Source organism: Centropristis striata, chromosome 15, assembly GCF_030273125.1.
Source record: "Centropristis striata isolate RG_2023a ecotype Rhode Island chromosome 15, C.striata_1.0, whole genome shotgun sequence".
NCBI classification, from domain to species: domain Eukaryota; kingdom Metazoa; phylum Chordata; class Actinopteri; order Perciformes; family Serranidae; genus Centropristis; species Centropristis striata.
This window is the reverse complement of record NC_081531.1, coordinates 18,726,287-18,748,043: the sequence shown is the minus strand read 5'-3', so window position 1 is coordinate 18,748,043 and position 21,757 is coordinate 18,726,287. Positions and strand designations below refer to the sequence as shown.

The 21,757-nt window shown below is 39.4% G+C and overlaps 1 protein-coding gene across 3 annotated transcripts in view; it reads left to right on the top strand.

The window, feature by feature from the left end:
* The window catches only part of sgcd (sarcoglycan, delta (dystrophin-associated glycoprotein)), a 327,671-nt gene that overhangs the window by 299,226 nt on the left and 6,688 nt on the right, over positions 1-21,757 (top strand). For all 3 annotated transcript variants that reach the window (XM_059352359.1, XM_059352358.1, XM_059352357.1), the window contains 2 exons: positions 3,481-3,553; positions 17,104-17,227. In XM_059352359.1, coding sequence (XP_059208342.1) covers positions 3,481-3,553; positions 17,104-17,227 — 197 coding nt within the window. The remainder of the gene's footprint in view (positions 1-3,480; positions 3,554-17,103; positions 17,228-21,757) is intronic.

The window sequence follows — 21,757 nt, the reverse complement described above, 5'->3', positions numbered from 1 at the left end:
TAAAGCTACATACATACATACATACATACATACATTCAGTCTTCCAAATGGGCGATAAAAAATGGTGGTATGAATAAAATAAAATGACATTGGTTTTATCCTTTAAACTAGCGATTTAAGGCAAAGTGACAGCCAGAAGCAAAGTAAAGGGCTCTTTGTTCCTTTTACTCTGACTGAGAGCTGGGATTTCTAATGTGAGGCTTGTGTTTTATCTTCACTCACTTGACTGCAGGAAAGAGGCAGTGACACGCACTGAAGCTTCCACTTCACTTTACATCGTCCTCTCTGTTCTCTGGCTCTAACTGACTGAACAGGTATTTAAATGTCACCAGAGCTTTCATGAGCTACTAGGAGTTGATTTTTTGTAAGCCTTCAGTTTTGTTTTGCTTTTAAGAGAATCCTAGACATTAATCTTTAATATTTAGATTCATAAATATATACCACTTGTTGCCACTTATTTCCAAACTGCAAAACCAAATTGCAATACTTCATCACTGGAGAAATGACCCAGTAATTGCAAAGAAATTAGTGTTTTACAGAACGTATAAAGAACAAGAGTTCAGTCCACTTTGGTGTAAAAAATTAAATTTCCCTTTTTTAAAAAAAGGGGAACAGAAGTGGCTCCACCTGTAGCAGTCGTTAAGAGGAGAGTTATCTATCCCACATGGGCGAGCCGAAGCCCCACTTTGCATAAAGATATGTTATTTCCTTGACTTTTTGACAGGTTGAGCTGTGTTATGGAGAGCTCCCAGGAGGAACAAGAGTGTTGTAAACATCTCCAGACTTTAGAGAAACTCAACCATTAAATGCCTGTTAAACTGAAAAATACTCAGAACTTGTCAAACTTCTCCTGCCATGACTAAATCTGCCCTTAAGTTGTTTATTTTAGTTGTTGTTGCACAATTAAAATGGCAAAAATAATGGCTGTAGTTTTTGACAGCTTTCCCTATGCACCCGAAACTTTGGGAAATAATGATTACTTATGGGGCTGCATTCACAAAGGATCTTATCTCAGCTTACACTTACAGAGCGCTGATTGGTTCAATTGTTTTTACAACTGGGGAACCCATCAACGAGCCAAACTGGACTTTAAACACTGAAATACTCTGAGATGTGAGCAAAGGTTAGGAACCAGGCTTATATATGGACACTGGGAACTACAACCTACTACAACCTGATGTACTATTTGATACTGAAATAAGTCAAATTAGATATTAACCAGCTGAAAAAACTTGTTTTTTCTACTCTCATATTCTAACATAAGATTAGTCTGCTATGTTATTTTCGGGGTGGCAGGCATTAAACCCATTTACAGGCTGGAACCTATATCAGAAACTTCAGTACTGTACTGTTCCATCTTCAAATATGGATTTTAGTTATTTGATAGTCTCTGAACAACATTGAAGGCTTAACAATCAAACTCCCCTGTCACCGGAAAACCTGTTTGTTCCCCTGTTGCAGGCAAGGGTGGTTTGACAGTCCCATATTGAACATGTCAAAGGTTTGAAGTGTTAAGTGAGACAGTGAGTCCTTACCTGTACATACAATTTATTACTCTGGAGTGGGGCTAAATGTGAACAAATACTGCATTGACAAGGCTGGAACTTGTGTGTCACAGAGTGAGAAGTGTTTGGATTCCCAGCAGCACCTCAAACACTTTGAAACACACATTTAATCATGGCCATTGATCTGCACCTGATGCTTTGCTGATTTGATGTACCTGAATGCTTCAGTTTACTCAAGCTGAGCTGCTGTATTTGCACTTCAGTCAATCAAAGCCTCAGGGTGAGGGTCTGAACTGAATACTACTTTGTTTTTTTACCTTATACTTCATCACAAACATGCAATGGAATTTACATTGCATGTTTGTGCACTGTGTTAATGTGTGTTGTCTTAGAACTTTCACCCTTTAAAAGTGTTATTTCAGTTATTTCGGTTGCTTGAAAATTTTGTTCAGCATTCACTTGTACTTAAAGACACCCTGAAGAGTCGGCTGTTTATTTTGTGATTTTGTGCCAGTTTTGCCAACCTACCTAGCAGCAGTGTTAATAGATATCATAGGCTCCCAATCCCTTCTGCACTTAGACTGGTTACAAAAACCAAGATGGCAACGACAAAAATGCCAATCTTGAGACTTCAGAACGGTAGTCCACAAACCATTGGGTGCACAAAATGAAATGCAATTTGTGCATTCATCATGAGCATTAGGACCAATTTCTTTCCATAATTTGAAGATATATCACATGCAGTTTGCTAACATGCTAATGTGCTAATACTAGCATGCATAGTAGAAATTAATTGGAGGTGATTAGCATCGAACATTTAGCAAACACGCAAGAGTTTTCACTTCTAATTTGCTCTTCAAACTCTTCAACTACTTCTTGTTGCAGATTTTTATTATGTTTAAAGTGAGACAGGCACTTGCTGTGTCATGTCACAGCACGTCACAGTGCACCCTTTCATCTTTCATCCTGTCACTCACTGAACTGTTCAGACAGAGGAAGGAGTCAGGGTACAGAAGCAGAGATCAGAGAACAAATTGTGTAACAATTGTTGCTTTTCTGCAGCATTAACAGGACAGTGGCATACATTGATAATGCATAGAGATGCTACTAGTGTTCGTTTTGGTGGATTCTGCTAATAGCTTTTTAATTCTTCATTTATTTCTTTTTTTCCATGCATGGTACTTTTTTATCGTGGTTGCTTTGTATTTATTGGTGTCTGTTACTCTATATTCTAATTGTAACACATATTGCATGTCTGCCCACCCATGTGGTTTGCTGTATATATTGTAAAGCCTTCTTAGAGAGATGCATAATTCTGAGCTGAACGTGGCTCCCACTGGACATTTAGTTTGCATATTACCGTAAAGTACGATTTTCCTGCAGTGAAGGGACTCCATTGTTGTTTATGAGACTCTTGTTCTCCTTACAGTGGTTGCTTGTAATGTTAATCAATAATTAAAAAAGTATACTGGACCAAATGTTATTTTAAAAATGCATAAACCGTATCCGATCACAGAACATTGTCCTGTTGCTTCATATTGTGAACTCCTTTTAAGAGTCGCCTCACTGCCTACAGGAGGTCATGAATAAAAATGCAACGTTGAAATCTAGTCTACTGAACAACAAAAAACTGGCCGGTCACAGTAAACAGAGCATATTTTGGAGTTTGTTTTTTCTGTATTGTCAGTGTTGCTCAGAGCGTAGCAGCATCTTTAAATCTAGTGTTCTTTCCCCTTCATGATGAAATAAGGTTTTTAGTTTAAAAATACCCTCTTGATATCCTGTCAGAGTATTCTTCCCTATTAAATGTGTGTGAGTCCATGTTATCAGCAGGACGAGGCAAGTGCTGTTCGTGCTGACTGGAGCTGTATAGATTGGCGGAGTCTCAGAGATTATGTCCATTGATCGGACAGGAGGGGTTTTGGGTTTCAATTGATGGAGGCCTTGTGTCTGATGTTGTGTTCTGTGATTTCAGGGGCAGAAGGAGCTGTGTTTAGCAAATCAGTGGAGACGCCACACGTCAGAGCCGAGCCTTTTAAAGAGCTAAGGTGAGTCAGTGTCTGTTTTTATCCTAGCATGCAACAAATACATACACTTGTGCAATATATAAATATATATGTGAGAATGCACACAGACTGTATGTCAGATGAGGCAGTAATACAGACATGAGGGCAAATTAATTATATATAGAACTTATATTGATGGTTCTGCTTCAGTTACATATAAAAGGCATTTTCATCCATCAGCTAGTCTAAAACAAGCCTTACTTAGTGTGCTACAGGTGTGCAGAACCTTGACTGCAGGATCACACTTGTGTTTATTCATGTTACTCACAGTGTAAACAACGCTGGCTCTAACGGCAAAACTGTCAAAAACACTCACAGTTGCTGCTTTGTTACTGTTGTAAAAGTCCCAAATACATCTGAAAACTTAACGATGTCATGTCTGACAGTGTTATTGCCATTTCGAAACTGTGTCCGGATGATTGCCAAATACATTTGTACACACCCAAACTAAACATACTATGAAGTGATTTAATTGCAATAAACTGTATGCTGAAATAACCATATAATAATACCCATGTTTAAAAGTAAAATAGAATTTAAAATGCTCGTTTTCTGAACAAAGTTCATGACGGCACATGGTTCGAATGTCATCAGATGATTGAATGACCGTTATCAGCTGTATTCAGCCCCTTAGTATGGATGAGTAGGGGCCCACTCCACCTGCTGGTAGTCCAGTAGGCCGTTATCAGCTGGTGTCAGCTTTTTTTTGTTCATTTTTGTTGGTTCCAGCAAGTCCAGTCCAGAAGTTATATATAATATAGGGAAAAAAACAAGTACTCACACACATTTCCTTTCCCCTTCCCCCATGTTTATACATACACACACTAATATTCCAGTGCTGATCACAATGCACCACATTTGCATTTTTCTGCTAATATTTGAATTTATGATGCATGGCTAATTGATGAATCAACAGTGCTTTACTTATGACTTTAAAATCCAGTTTGTTTCATCATATGCATTTACTAGCCCATTTTCTTCATATAATTTGCCTAAAGAAAACTCTTTGCTCTGCCCATAAATTAGCACTAATTGATTTAGGATCTATGAACTTTTTTTTGCATTATTTTAAAATCCTGGAAATTGTATTTGCATGTGGTTCAGCCCTGAGGTTACAATACTTTCTCAACTTACTCAAGCACATAAAAGGATTCGACACCTTTCAGTTGAATGGGGCGAAATAAATATGTGAAACACCAGTAAAGAGGCAGGATTTAAATGTAGAAATCTATGCAGAAGTGGAAAGAGCACTTTTCCATGGGCAATTAGCGCTTCTGTCCAGTAATCGGTGCTGAATCAGTGCTGTGTTAAGTATTCTTCAGATCAATGGTTCCATCTTTGGCAACAGATGCTTCATTCCTCCTATTCTTGCCTTTTCCTCTCCCCTTCAACTTCCTCAGATGTTTGTTAAAATCAACACAAATGGAGCAACATACTGATAATACATAATAATGGCTAAGAAGTGGTTTATGCTGCAGTGGTGATATTGTATTTTTTTTTTCCTGCTGTGAAAACAAGTGAAGCTAATTTCAAGTCCAAGCCCTTTCACTAAAAAATGAGTCATCTGTAAGTACCCTGCATGGCAAAGAAGCATTTTCAGATTTGAGGCACCTGGTTTCAGCAGTAAAGCTCTGATAAAGCTGCTGACCACAGTCTCTGTTTGCCACAAGGGAACAAATTACTGCCATCTCTCGAGCCTGAGAGTTTGAAAATCACAAGACTTTGGGTGAACTATCACTTTAAGGCAGACAGGTGTCACAGGTTTCCTGCTCCCTGACAGCCATCAGTCAAATTTAACTCTGACTGTGTGTGGCTGCATCTTCCCCTCGTTCTCCTCCGCTCTGTTTGTGTCCTGTCCGTGTGTGTGTGTGTGTGTGTGTGCGCGCACTTCAGTGTGTAATGTTGTGTGTGGACAGCTGAAGACGTCTCCTTGGTGTAAACGTCTTGTTTATCATCTTTCTCCTGCCTGTGCTGTCAGATGTGATGACAGTCAATCAGAGCAGACAGAGAGAGAGAGAGAGAGAGAGAGAGAGAGAGAGAGAGAGAGAGAAGAAAGAGGGAGACATTGTGACAGCGGAGAGAGAGAAAGATCTTTAGAACAGGACAGAAAAGGAGAGAAAAAATGAAATAAAAAAAGGATGAGGAGACAGTGACAGAAGAAGACAAACTGAAACCGAAAAATGAAATCCATATTTTTTAGCATACTTACGATATAAATGTTGAAGCCTGCTCAGTTGTTAAGCATGCATGTTTTCACTTACTTTACCTGAGCTCTACTCAGGACTGAGTGTGCATGCACAGACTGCTTGATTGGCATCTCCCTCACTCTCCTGTTACACCTGTTAGGTTTGGTAACCTTGTGTAATTCCCAGCACACCCACCTTCAACCTTGCATAAGTCTAATTAACCATAATAACTAGAAACACCTGTGAAGGTGTGCGGAACCTTTTAATGCCTGAAAAAACACAGCTGGTGACAGTCTGTGTCTTTATACATTTTTTTTATCTACTTCGATCCACTGCACATATCACATATGCAAACACCCACTGGCCAGATTTTCATTCAATTTAAAATGAATATGCTTGTGCCTGAGACATTATGTATATTTATGTGAACCCCTGACCTTCCACCTACAGCCATCATTAAGCTAAATGTTCCACTTACAGTAACATGACCTTAGTCCATGTCAATACAGTTTTTAATCTAGTGGCCAGTTTGTCATGAAATAAATATAATTTGGTTCACCTCCTGACCTGACCTTTCCTCCAGTGTCAAAATTCATACCTTTTCACATGAAATATAAGAATGAAACAGACCACACCCATTGATTTTATTTTACTGTATTAAATCAAGGCATTTTAGCTGCATTTTTGCTGTATGAGTGCCAGTGTTGAAGAGTGTTGCTCTTAAACGTTTGTAGTTAACCAAGAACGTTGTGGCTGTGCGCAGAGGTCAGCCCTACACACGGGTGTGTATGTGACGGACTGAGTGACTGAGTAAATGATCACACTTTGTTTCGGGGGCGGGGCTGACCTCATCTGCTGTCTGCTTCTACAGTCATGGAAAAATCATTAGATCACCCTTGTTTTCTTCAATTTATTGTTCATTTTAAAGCCTGGTACAAGTAAAGGTAGGTTTATGACCTGACATCGAGCAATTTTCCATGGTTTTCTTGATAATGATTTTGGTTATTATCAAGAAAACCATGAAAAATGTCTAGATATCAGCTCTTCAGTTTAATTCTCATGAGCTATTTTTGTTGTTATTATTATATCTGTACAAACAAATGTACCTTTAGTCTTACCAGGCATTAAAGTGAACAAGAAAGTAAAGAAAAAGGGTGGTCTAATAATTTTTTCCATGACTCGCAGCAGGTGTCTGTTTTCAAACACTTTGTTATTGCCCTCTTGAGGACATTGCTTTAACTTCACTAATGTAATTTCAAAGGTAATCATTAGGGCCAAAGTTCGGTGTGGTGGAAAAGCGCTAGTGTTCCTCTATGGTTTATTATATCATTAAGGGTATAATTGTTATTATTTGTATTACTGGGACAAAAGAGTGCTATCTACGATCATCCGAAATACTCACATTAGACATTACCGTTAACTATTCCTGTAACACATTCCCCACAAAGTCGCATTGACCACATGTTTATCTTCACCAGATTCTTAACCACATTGAACTCAACATAGGTTTTCTTTATGAGTGCATCCTAAAAAAAATTGCAGATAAACATGTTGCAGCCCCCCCAATCACTTGGAACACCAAAGAAACAACCAAGTAATACCATAGCAGCCCAAACACTGAAACAACAGCATAAGGCCATAAAGCCTTGTCCTTAAAATCTTCAATGCCCAGCTAAAATCTACTCTGGTGGAATTTCAAGCAGAAACCACAGCAAAATGTTCTCTGGAAAATTGTTACATTGTTTTTATCTGAATCGAAGGAGAGGCAGAGACGGGAAGTGGCAGACTGTGAGGTGAAAATAAGAAAATCTACAAAGAGAAGAAGAAATAGATGACAGAAGTGTGAAGATTAAAGAACAAGAGGGAGCGAACAAAAAAAGGCGCAAGCAAGAATGAAGTGCTTGAAAGGACAGAGTATGGGAGGATGGCAAACGGAAAAAAAATAGAATAGAGGACTTATTTTTTGTCGGAGAGAGAATGAGTCAGAGAAAGACAAAAAGTATAAAACTAAAAGAAAAAGAGACAAGAGGAATAGACAGATAATACAAAGAAAGAAAAAGAGCTTTATGTGACAGAGAAGAAATGCTGCAGAGACGGCGTGACGGAATTTGAGGTAAGATAGAGAAGGATTTTGATGACAAATATCTAATAACAGTATTTCAGTGGTGTGTGCACTGAGATGAACTGTGATTCATCAATCACTGCTGTTTTCCTTTCAAAATAATCATTTCAAACAATAAAAAAAAAAGTGAAAAAAAGTCCCGTCAGTGATGCACAGATCATTTCTGAGCGTCGCTCCAAAGCCCCTCATCATGTGATTGTCCGTATAATTTGACAGTCAGAGTCAACGACAATGTGTTTTTTTTCCTTTCCCCTTCCCCCGTGTTTATGCTTCTTTGGTGACAACCAGCCAATTGAGAATGAAATATGGCACAAACTATCCAATTATGTCAGAAAAGGGGAGCGAGCTCGTTGGAGCATGGCTAAAATCTAATCTTACTCTAATCTCTCCCAACCCCTTGGCAGGTAGCAATCGAGGATTCAAATCCCATTTCGGGATATCACATTAACCCCCAATACACACACACACACATCCCACCCAGAGCTGTCAGTTTTTTATCGAAACCGTAACCATCATATCCATTTGCGGGGTAATGCCTTGTCAACAGGATGTGTCCTTGCATCAGACAAACGCTTTTGTGAGAGTAAAATGGCAGTGCAGGTGAATTTGATAGTGCACCTTGATTTATGTCCTGACCCATTCAGAGCACTGATAAAAGGAATAGAAATGAAGCAATAAGAAGGACATTTTATTTAGGACTCTGAGAAAAAAAGCAATGGAAAGAGCACAGAGAAGAATTGTGAAGCAGAATTTTTTTTTTCTTAAGGTGAAATAAGATATGAAGTGGCTCTTTTCCTGCAGGAGCTGAGGAGCTGAAAGTTTTCACATCATGAAAACTTTGATAGACTCACATTAGGCTCACAAAAACTCAATCAGGTGACGTTTGCCCCAAGGCCCTGAAGTCTTAACTCTACATGGGAATATTACAGTGCTGGGATTGAAGCTGCGCTTGCAGATGGAAACACACAGCAGGCGGCTAAACTCGTTATCATTCTGCACACGTGGAAAATGTTCACTATATGTTTTTACAGTACCAAAAACCATCAAATGTAGACTGTAGAAAACTCTGTTATCCTTAAACAACTTTTGATCCTTTAGTTTGTTTCCCAGTACCCCAGCACATTAAATTCCTAATGATATTATCCTATTTTAATTGGTGTTTCGTTATTATTGCTATTATTATCATGTTATTAGTTGTATTATTAGTAGGGCCGGGACTTTAGCGCGTTAATTAAGATTAATTAATTACACAAAATTAACGCATTAAAAAAATTGACGCATTTTAATCACACTTATTTTTGCACCGCGGAACGTTTCTCACTGGATGAGTTTCAGGCGGACTGATTATACTGGAGCACCAACTAGCGTTCATGAGTTCAGACAACAACAAACCACAGTGAACATGAAGGAAGAAGCTGATGAGACGCTTTGGTTGGCCCCGTGGATGGGAAATTTTGTTACAAAAAACGAACGGATGGAAGCGTCGATAAGAGCATGGTTGTGTTGCTATGCAACAAGGAATTCACATATCACTGCAGCACATCGAGCCTCAAGTATCACCTCAATGCAAAACATATAGCATAGTTTACCTGCCTATAGGCTACCTGAATTTCTGAAATGTACTATATTTCTAAATATGCTATTGCTACACTTAATGGCAAAAATTGCACTGGTCTGTTGGACTTGAACAAAGATAAACAATATTTTTGTTGCTTAAGCTTATGTATTCAGTCATTATTTACTTTTATTACTTCTCACTGTTCTCAGGTCAAATATTTATATGCTATTGAAATGCGATTTCGATTAATTAATTACAAAGGCTCTAATTAATTAGATTAATTTTTTTAATCGAGTCCCAGCCCTAATTATTAGAAATACTACACTGTAAAACCCAACTTATTGTTTCAACTTAAATATTTGAGTATCCATGCTGAGAAAGAATTTTATGTCAAGACAACAAAGACAATGGAGTTAACTCAAATGAATCTTGATATTTGACTCAATATTTTAAGTTAAAATGACTTTTTGCACATATCTTTGTTGTATTGAAAAGGGAAAATTAGTTATGATAACAAACACGCAACATTGGAATGTGTTCTTTTACTATTTTAGGGTAATTTATTTCTAGAAAATGTGTCACAAATTATGTCAAAGGAAAACAAAAAACCTGACTTTGACGTTTTACAGTTTATTCTTTTCCTTGGCAACAGCAGTTGAAAGATCTTCACAACGGTTCAATTATTCACTTGTTTTAAAGCTTTCAAGCACAATCACACAAGCTTCATCAACCCATGCTCATTTGTCATAGTAGTGCTTGAACTTTAGATTATTCAACAGTTTCATCGCAGTTCCATGAATACTGAGAAAAATGTTTATGTCCAAAAGTTCAAGAACAAACAAGCGAGTTAGTGGGCCTTGATTGAGATGCAAACTATTAGACCCATTCAATTAAGTGCAGTCATTCATCTACAACCCCAGGGATGAATTGTAATAACTTTGGTGATTGAAACTGGTGAAATACTTTGATTAAAGTCCATACTTGCAAAATGACATTTTCGTCAATCTTAGCAGTGTGCACACGGAAGAAGTTAGCCTTTCTAACTGGTGGGTAGCATTTTGAAAAGGTCTATTTTAACCCAAACCATGCTCTTTTTAAAAACCTAACCAAACTGTGACCAAAAATGTTCTCACAAGTTAAAATCCCCAGTCTCCTTAATGAAAATCCTGTGATTTTCCTATTTATCAACTACCTCCTCCATCTGTCTACTACGACAATTACTACTAATACTGAATCTGTCTTGCAGAAATCCCAGAGGGCTAATGTCTCCCAACTGCTAGCTATAGCCATAATATATCTGCTCACTGTCTCATTGTGAGCATGTCAGCATGCCTCACAAAGCTGCTAGCATTGCTGCCAACTTCAAGGCTTCTTTCAGTATTACCTCAAGGCTATCAAGGTATGATATGCACACGTTTGATCTTAAAAAACATCTTAAATCCACGCGTCTTTTGTATAGAAGTCAGCTTTCTATTTGTTTCCCATTTGAACTGTCCTCAGCAGCAGCACCTGGTTCTCCAGCACCTCAACATCACAGGAACTACTACAAAAAAGATTTATTCTCATTAGAGAAGAAGCCATGACACTGCAAACCAACCTGACCACTGTGGTCTGCACCGAGATCAGAGATTCAGTGAATGTTGCCTTAAGCTCTTTCTTCTCTTTATCCTCTTCTCGCCCTCTCCTCGTCTCTCCATCTTAGCTCTTGTTTCAACACTTTCAATTTTCTCTGCTCTCTCAGCTTATTCTTGCATGCTCTCCTCTTATCTTTCCTCTCCATCCTCACCCTGCCCTCACTTACCCTCCTTCCTCCTCTTCTTCTTGCCTCAATTACCTAGATCTTCCCTTTTTCCCCACCCCAATGGCACCCTTCCTTTCTAAGCCATCTTCTGGTCCCCGTTCTTCTTCTCTCATCCTTCTGACCTTCGTCTTCTTCTTTAATTCTCCTCTTACTTTTTGTTTTATTGTGCTCACTTTGCCTCTTCCATTTGGATCTCAGACTGTAAACTACCCTCCAGTCTCGGTTCGACCTTGTTATTTGATTTATCATAACATTTAACTGCGAATGCTGTTATAAGCAATTAACCGGAAAAAAAAACACTGCAACAACAAAAACTATGAACTCAGGCCAAGAAAACCAACACATTACTAATAAATAACAGGCATGATATCACATCAATACAAAATAGATCACGACTCAAGGTGGCCTGCACCATTAGCTGCTCTGAGTATTCTCTGAACAAAGATAAAAAAAGATGAGTAGTAAATAAGATCCAATATTCATGTGCCTTTGTTTCACCTCCCCTTCCCTTTCTGTCCTCTGTAATGTCACACATACCTTTCTTTTTCCTGCTCTCTACCCACGCGGCCCTCCACACCTTCAGCTTACACCGATCCCAGTAATTGAGAGGATGGCGTGTTCCCCAGCAGAGTGTCGGGCTGTTCACAAAGCCCCGTGAAGCAATCAGCTGAACCGGTATCGGCCGAGATTGCCATTTAACCTATGATTTGCTGCGTGGCACGACGGCAGCTCTTTTCAACTCGCCACAGCTTATATATTTATAACGGCAAACTGTTTTGACCACTGTGTACACAGCGTAAAAAGAAACAGATCATTTAAAGAAGACATTTTACCAAGGACAAAGGAGTTCTCTTTCCCAGGTTTTCAGACTGCGCAAGTTTACTATTTCTGTCATGTCAAGAACCTCCAATCATTTCCGTTGTTATCTGAAGGCGGAGCGATATGAGGAGGAAGCGTGAAAAGTTATTAACCTTTGATCCCAGTTGCAGATATGAAATGCTGCCAAGAAAAAGGGAGACAAAGGATAAGAGGATGTACAAAAAAGAAATAGAAAATAAGAAAGAGAACAAGATGGGACTTTATTAATGGCTGTGGGTGAATTAAGTCATGGCAACTATAAAAGTAGCAGGTGACAACAGGGAAATAAAGATAAAATAGACAGCAAAGAAAAATGTAAACAATAGGATAAGTTGTTATATAACAGGTGGACATGGGCTTCTCATACGCAGTGAGTTGGTAATATTTATTTTATTCGAAGCATTCTTAACTTGTACATACATTGTGCATATATACATATACCTCTCAGTGAGAGATTTTGTTAAATCTAGATTTTTGTGAAATATGAAAAACTGTTTATATTACAAAGAGACAGAAATAAGAGTGAAGGAAATGGGAAAATAATTCACAGTGGCTGTGAAGGGGAAATGAAAAGAAATATAACCCTGGGACAGAAATATTTCCTTGCCTGCCTCCCAGAGGAGCAACCTGGGAGAAAAGAGGAGGATGAGAGAGGAGGGAGGCCTTTGGAGGTAGTACTTAAGATCCACAGACACCTCTGAGCTCTTTTCACAGTAGTAGAAACTTCTTTCTCTTCCTCCTTGCACAGTATTTCTTTGTAAGGGTGAAAAGTCAGAAAACCTAGAGCCACTGAATTTGGTTATACAACTCTGATTCCATAAAAGCTGGGACGCTGTGTGAAAAGTTAATAAGAACAGAATGAAGTTTATCAGTTCATACATAAAATATATTGTCTTTGTGCAACTCGATTTTTGGGTTGTGTTATGCATCACTAGTTGGATCACTCCTTCAAGGTCTGAAGCCTTTCAGTATTCTCACCACGGCCTCATGGGATCCATTTTTACTCTGTTGTTTTGCAAAGCGTAAGATTAAAGTCTTATCCATGTTCACTTGATGTCCAGATGAAATAGTTTTAAATTGTGCTGGCTCTAATCTGTTTTTATTTGCCCTCCGGTGGCATCTGTTAACAAGAATACTAATAGATTGTGTCGGCACTGTTGATTCAGGCAAAAACAGAGAACGAATAACAAACGTAAACAAGCTGATAGAGTGAGTGATCAGTCTGATATGTTTGGAGAAGAGACGGCCAAATGGATTAAAAAGAAAGCAAATTAATCCAATCTAATTGAGCACTTGTAATAAATTGTCTTATCATAGAAACCCAATGCAGCTGAAAATCCAGCTGAGGTATTAGATGACATGATTTTAATTGATCACCTTATAACACACACTGTAATTAATATGTGTTATGGTTCAACCAACAGAGAGCAAGGTCAAATTATATTAAAGTTCAAATTCAGAAACATACTCACTCTCCAAATCAATAGCTATGTTGCCATTTGAGTTGAAGTGAAATTTTGAATTGTTGCATGAAAGAAAGTGCAAATTAGGGATTTTTCCATCACCTGGTTTAGAGCGAATAAACAAAGCTGCATGAGCGTATTTGGTCAGAAGTTGGCAGTGTAATGTATTGCTGTAGGCTAATCCATCAGTAAACAATAGAATAAGAAGAGGTTGCACGAGAGAGAAAAAACAACAACAAAAAAGATGTTATTCGGACAACTTTGGCCACCCATGAAAGGAAATGGAGAGAAGTCTTCAGGAATTAGAATTGGGCAACTCATAATTGTTCTTTCATGTCAGCCCTTCTTTACCAGCAGAGTGGAAACAGCTGATCAGTCATGTGAGTTCAATGTTAACGCTATGTCAGAACTTATTCTGAAAAATCGTTTCCATCTCCGTGAAATACTTACTGAATTAAACCTACAGTCATGGAAAAAATTATTAGACCATTTTTTTCTTCAATTTCTTGTTCATTATAATCCCTGGTACAACTAAAGGTGAATTAGTTTGCACAAATATAATGATAAACACAAAAATAGCTCATAAGGGTTTAATTTCAGAGCTGATATCTAGCCATTTTCCATGGTTTTCTTAATAATAACCAAAATCATTATCAAGAAAACCATGGAAAATAACTAGATATCAGCTCTAGATATCAGAGTCCCCTTTACAGATTTGTATTACTGTAGCACATTTCATTTTACAGTATACATTTGAATTGGTGTTACACATCAAACTTTACTGCACAGGTAGTTTTTCGGGGCTTCAGGCGGCCTGCCTCCCTTCACACTGTCTCTACTCCACATTATTTTTAAAAAAATCCCATTTTGGTTTGAGGTGCACCACTGTAAATAAAACTGCTGTTGGTCACAGCTAAAGTGTTTACGTTGACAAGTCGTACAGTTAGAAAATGTTCATCCTCAATCCTGGCACCATTCATCCCCGATAACCTGAGTTTGAACTCCCGCAGAGAAGCTTCACAAAAATGTTATTTCACTGCTGAAACAGAGGTAAGGTTTGCAGCTGTTTTTCCTCTCTTTTCATCATTTACTCAAACATGCTAGCAGCTACTGTACCGCGGCTCCTCTCACCTCTCCTCATCCTCTGCTGAATTCAGGTCACCATCTGGGCAACTTTGTTCATTTAACCTGCCAGGAGCAAATTCAGAGAATGACACCAGCCGACTTCAGGGGATTACATTAGAAATAAGATTGTTAGGTTCCACTGTTCTTCTTTTTGTCTCTCACTATGTTTCTTTCACTGATGCAACTTGTAATATGATGTCTATTTTACTTCCTGTTCCTATTTTTCCTTTTATAGCATTTTAGAAAATTTCAGAAATCGGCCGTAACAACTGTATTCATTAATGTCACCATGTGAATGTACAGAAATGTATCATACATCAAAAATGTTGTTCTTGTTATTTGTACTCATCATCTTGTGTAATGCAAGTGATGCTTTACAGCATATACACAATATTGCATGCTCAAAGAAGCAAATGACTTGTGATTTCCAGCTCCTTCCCTCTGGGTGCTGATTTCTAACCCCTAAAGGTCAAACAAAACGCTACAGAAATAGTTTTACACCTCCAGCAATTACACAATTGAAGAGAAAAAATGCATAAGATGATGAGATCATGTATCATTCGTTGGACTTTCAGCACTTTTGGCCTCTTTAAACTCTTGTGGGGGGCTTTTAAAGCACTTTATCGTGGCTGTACTTTCCCTTTTGGAGTCTGATGTTTGTCGTGTTGCATTGATGCCTCCCTGGGTCTTTGTGTTTGTTTTGATGTCCAGAGAAATTGTAAGGTTGTCCTGTTTTTAATCTTTAAAACCTTTGGATTTCTGCAAAACAAATTAACCTTTGAGGAATAAAAAATAAACCTTGAACCTTGTAGTAGTAGGGCTACACGGTCACAGTAAGAGGGCCGATGGTTCGACTCCGGTCTGCAGCTCTTCTGTGAGGAGTTTGCATGTTCTCCCGGTTCTCACCGGGTACTCCAGCCTCCTCCCACAGTCTGCACTTAGGTTTAATTGTTGTCTCTGAATTCCGTAGGTGTGAATGAGAGCGTGATTGTCTGTCTCTATGTTCCAGCCCTGTGATCCATCCAGGGTGTACCCCGCCTCTCACCCAATGTCACATCGGATCGCGACCCGAGATCGGATAAGTGGTTAAGGATAATGAATTAATGAACCTTGTAAATAGAATTAAGGTTCTTGGATGTTTGTGAATAGATTATTACAGTCCAAGGCTCAGGGCACACATGTGGGACTATTGTGTGGTGACTGGCTCCCATTAGCAACACCACTAACACCACTGGCTTCTTCTCCAAAGCTACAGCAGCTGAGGCTCATGAGTGCCATTGTATTTCATGCTATCCACCATGAAAATTGCAGATAAATAAACATTTCTCAGAGATGAGGTTGAAATGATTAAAAGTGACTAGAGGAAACTATGCTATTATTACATGCTATAGGAGACTCCTTTGTTTCTATGTTTCTCCCTATGCTGATCAACATTCCTGAACAAAAGCTCACCATCCTCAAGCTGAAAACATTGTGTGTGTGATATCATTGAAAACCTTCCCTGTAGAGAAAATATCACATATTTTATCCGCAACTGCCATGGTGACAGGAAGACAGGAAGTCTACAGAGGCCTCCTCTGCAGGTCTGAATCTACTGAAGCGTTTTTGACACTTTGCTGCTTCCTGTAAAGATCGGCTCATGGCTCTGAGTGGTTTTGTCAAGATGTGAAGAGGAGTGGTCAGATTTTTAATCCTCGTACAGAAATTTGTAAGCAGGCAAGGCATGCAGGTGGTCCTGTGTGTGTGTTAGCCCTCTGGTGACAGTCCACTGTTGCTATTGTAGGAATGTGTGTGTGTGTGTGTGTGTGTGTGTGTGTGTGTGTGTGTGTGTGTGTGCGTGTGCGTGTGCGTGTGTGTGTGTGTGTGTGTGTGCTATATGAGGATTATTTTGTATTTTGGACATTAAAACTGGGGTCACTTTTGGATGTTTACTCCACATATTGAAGGAAAAGAGCGCAGACAAAGTAACCTATTACTACCAAAGTAACTATATGTGTTTCTACTCATATACTTAAATGTAGCCATGAGAATATTGGTGACATTCAACAGTGGAGGTGGTTCTCATTACCTGAAGTCTGTTCTTTTTTTTTCGTTGGAGAAAGAGATTAATATCGCTGCTCTGTTTTGCACAATGTCAGGATGACAAATTGCTAAAAGTCTCATAAACAAGCTGCTTCAAAATTGTGACTTTAGTTTACAGGACCTTGTTAGAAACTAATTAGGCTGTTTGACAAAAATTTAATTTAACATAACAAAGTCAAATTTTCTACTGAGGATCATAACAAAGAAAACAAACTGTGGGTGTATTCACGGCTTAAAAGTCTTTCTTATCTTGCTCTTTATCTTTTAGTTTCAAGAAGTTGCTGTCTTACTCAAACAAACATTAAGCACAAACAGTTCTGCCTCTGTCTTTTTCCAGGCTGGAGTCTCCCACTCGCTCCCTACTGATGGAGGCTCCTAAAGGCATCCAGATCCTGGCTGAGGCCGGAGATATTCAGGCCATCTGCCGAAACGAGCTGCGACTGGAGTCCAAAGATGGAGAGGTGTGTCAACCAACAGTTGAAATCATGTTATGTCTGTATGAAGGTCAAGGACTGCACATGAATGAAGAAAATATAGGCTGATTCTGGTTTATCACAACTTAGGTCCTATAATGATAGTTTCTCACACACAAACAGTTTAGAAACAAATACTCAAATTAGCCAAATTAATTGGGAAGAAAAAAAGGAGACAAACTATAAAAGTATTACTCAAAATATTATTATAACAACAAGATCTCCAACCTTAAAAAGAGAATAGACCATTTGTCAATACCACCCATAACAATATATATGACTGTTTCACGGCTCATGGTACAGTGGAGCATTCTTTATACATTTATATTACACGTCATTATATATACACGTTTAGTTTTGTGGTTGTAAAAAAGGCTGCCGTTTTGGTGAATTTAGGCTACAAAAACACTGACCTAGGTTTAGGGCAAAAAAACCTGGTCAGGCGTTATAAAAGACAGTTTAAAATGTAAATAAACGAACGTAAATGCCGAAAGTGAAGTAGTTACGAGGGTGACGTGACTACCTCAAGTTCCGTGTTTCTCATGGAACACGAACCTCATTCTCCTTGGTGAAAGTCCACCGTTTGTTCGTCCCATCCACCTCCCTAAGTGTGGCATCTGCCATTTAAATGGCAGAGGACAGTCTAAAATATAAACATGAGTCATATTTTGCTGCCTGTACAAATGCCCTATATTGTTGTTTTTGAGGGGAGAGCAGTCTGGTTGGAAACATTAATCACTGTTTACAGCCCAACTATACTTACCATAGTGAGGGAATATTCATATTACTGTATGACATTTTGGGTGCATTAAGAAAAGTGGTTTAGATAAACCGTTGGTTGTAATAAACTGAATTAGCGTTGAAAGAGCTGGTTAAAAAAAAATGCCAAAGACTTTAATCGCTGCCCTTTAATAAGTCAGAATCTCCGACTGATAAAAATGTCTGGCAATTATATTTAGTTGTTTATTTGATGATAACGCAGTGTAACACAGCCAGCTACAAACGTCTCAATTTGTCCTGGAAACGAACTTTAAAAAATAATTTCCTTTGTTAAATGCCGTCCTCTTACTTCAAACGGGTTTTCTGCACAAAGACAAAACCTCCCACTCTATGTTCTGGCAAGTTGAGAAATTAACTTTTCTTGTCCTCCAGCCATCCTGGCTGACGGGGCCCAATCGCAATTCAATATTTCTCCTGTCCAAACTTATTTTTAGCAATCCAAACAATAGTTAGCTCCCTCAGCCAACATGGACCAGCATTTAGCTTATTGGCTGGTGGCAATTTTGCACATACTGGCCTTCCACCAGAATCTGTAGAGCCTCACAGAAAGCAGGAAAATAGGGAGCAGAAGTTGATTGTTTTTCTCTTTCTTTTTTTCTCCCATCCTCTCTTCAGTCACCAAGTCAGTTTGCTTTGGGTCACTCACATGCTAACAACTTTCTCTACTCCATCCATCTTTTCCTTTTAACCAGATTCCTGCACTGCCCCCTCCCCCTCCTCTGTCCTCTTTCTGTCTTTAACTTTGCTTATTTACCATCTTTCCCCCCTCTTTTAGCTGATCCACTCCTCATCGTCATGCTGCCTCTTTCCCTTCTTTCATCCTTTCCTCCATGCTCCTAAATTCCTCCAACCATCCCCTGATTCGTTACACACATCAGTCCTCACATTCATCACGGTCCGCTGCGCTGATAAAAGGATTTCCCACCTAAGGTTGCACCAGTCGTGTCATGTCAGATCTGTTCAAATCAGCGAAGGAGGATTAGGGAGAAGAAAGTGTTTAAAAGTTTCCCACAAAAACAGTTTCATACATTAAGACAGACTCTGATATGAGATGGACGAGGAGAGAGAGAGAGAGAGAAACTGTTTCTGGAAGGTGCCCTTGGATTCAGTTTGGTCCAATTAAAAATAATCGCAGTAGCAGTGTGAAGCCACGCCCACGACACATCTTCCTGCAGTTTTCGCGGATGTGTGGCGGAAAGTGGGGCTGTTGAACTCTTGATGGTCAATTCATATAATTAGAATCACGTTCTCACGCTCCATTAGTGTTGCAAATGTCCATTTGTCAAACCTCTGTCTTACACACACACACTCACACACACACTCTCTCTCTACTCAGGACCCCCTTGGCACGCCATGGCAATTACGGAGTGGCTTTGGTCATTAGACACTCACAAACCACACAGGCAGATACAGAAATAGACACACACACACACACACACTGTATAGACAATGATTCTTGAAGCCACTCATAACTGACACTACATTACACATGCAAGTTCTCTTAAAGGGATAGTTCAGATTTTTTGAAGTGAGGCTATATGAGGTACTTACCCACAGTCGATGTATTACCTGCAGTAGATGATGGTCTGCTGTTTTGGAGAACCAGACATGCGCTTCAAGCAGGAAACAGGCTGCAGATGGGGCCAGTTTTACAACAGATTTCAAACACCTAGACAAAGTCCCACCATAAAAGTCTAATACAAGTTTATGTGTACGCTATATTACGATATGTCCACCGGTTTTTGTTGCTTTCCAAAGCCCTTTGATTTGGCACTACTTTTTCTCAACCCTAGAACTTCCATGTTCCTACGCGCACTTATATTTTCTGTGCCTTTCGCTGAGCAGCTGTTTTGGTCAAAATTCAGTCACTAGATTTTGTGATTCAGCGATGATGAAGTGCCGTTCAATATGGAGACAAAAGGATATATCTATGAACATGAATATACAGAAGAAGAGCTTTTGCAGATGGAGACCGAACAGGCTGAAAGAGAGAGAGGGGAAACTTTTGTGGAAACTATACCCCAAGATGAAGCAAAAGAAAGCCTAAGCTATCTGGTGGTGCCTGTGTATAAACTGTAAACCCATACCTAAAGACCCAGACAGCAATTGCTGCCATGAGTGGGACTTGGTTCTGTTTGATTCTAACCAAAACAGACGATCTGCGGCGCTAATACATAGGAACACAGAAGTTCTATGGTTGAGAAAAAGTTGCTCCAAATGAAACGGCTGGAGATAGCAACCAAAATCGGTGGACATGAATGGGTATAACATTTTTAGGGTGGGCCTTTGTTTAGGTGGTTAAAATATGTTTTCTGGAATTTGGAACGCACTGACCACCATCTACCACACAGAATACATTCACTGTGGATAAGTATATCATACAACCTCATTTAAAAAAAAACTTCAGGATGCATACCGGCCATGTTTTTTTCAGTTGTCTGTTACATGCGAGTTTGATGTAATAGGTCGGCTTATATTTTCATCAATACAGCTGTTGCCAGGCTGCATAATGTTTTGCGTCTCACTTGCTCTATTCATGGGTAACTACAGCGATTGTACAATGGGCTCTGAGAGAAAACAAGTGATCAATAATCAGTACTGTGGTGCCTGAACGCATCCTGTGCAGACAATGATGGAGGACTGAAGCTGCTGCTGCTGCTTATACAAAGACATTGCATTGTGTGCTGAAGTATGATGGCAAAGTGTAAGATATGCAGGCTTACATCACCAATGTGTGCCAGGTAAAAGTAAAAAATCAGTTCAAACCACTAAAAACAATGACCTTTACATGCCTCATTTTTATGTACTTTGACCTTCTCTAGCGCACAATAACACTCTCTGCTACACACATATGAGGATCATCGAGCCACCCACCCACACACACTCACACACAGGTTCCTCTCAGTGTTTCACACTGTCTGCCCCTCATGGTGAAAGATTTGTTCAACAGCAGATGTCTGGGGAAGTCAGCTGGGACTCTGCTTTAAAAGTGTTCCAGGTCATTTGATGGCGATGCCTCCCAGAGGCGCCTGGTAATGGCTCCTTTACCTTTTTTATGGCTGGAGAGCTCCTCCGCTCCTCGGCCAGTAAGACACCAGTCCTGTACGAGCCCCAGGAGGAAGGAGGAGAGGGCGGAGAGATGGGATTCATGCAGCAGTGGTTCGTATCTGTACAGAGGGAGAGAGGCAGTTTGTTCCAATCAATGTGGGGGTGAAGGGAGTCAAATGAGTGGATGAGTAGCTGCGTGTGTGTATATGTGTGTTCATGGCAGTGTGGTAGAAGGAATTGTCTGGTATTTTGCTCTCTTTTTATTCCTCAGGAGACGAGGGAAATGGCCTGGTATTCACCCGATAGTAAACTTTTTATCCTTTTTTTTTGTTTTGAGCTGCAGACTTTTAGGATTCCTGTCTATTTGGCGACAAAATTTCTACTAATCTTAGAGAAAATTGCGGAATGGTCTGGTCTCATAGTGAAAACTGGGTGCATTCAGGGTGACTTTTCTCATGGATCTTACTCTTGCATTTCAGTTCACACTGTGAGCTTCAACTCCAACACAGGACCTTTATCATTCACTCCACTCACACAGCTCTCCTGTGACTGTGCACTGAATGTTTAAACAAGCTGGAATACGCTGCAAGTAAGGATGGAAAAATCTCAAGATCTGATGTCAGAGAAATTGAATAGATGCCACTATTGAGTTCAGGCTTTAGACCACTCAACATTCTGTGCAGCCAACAA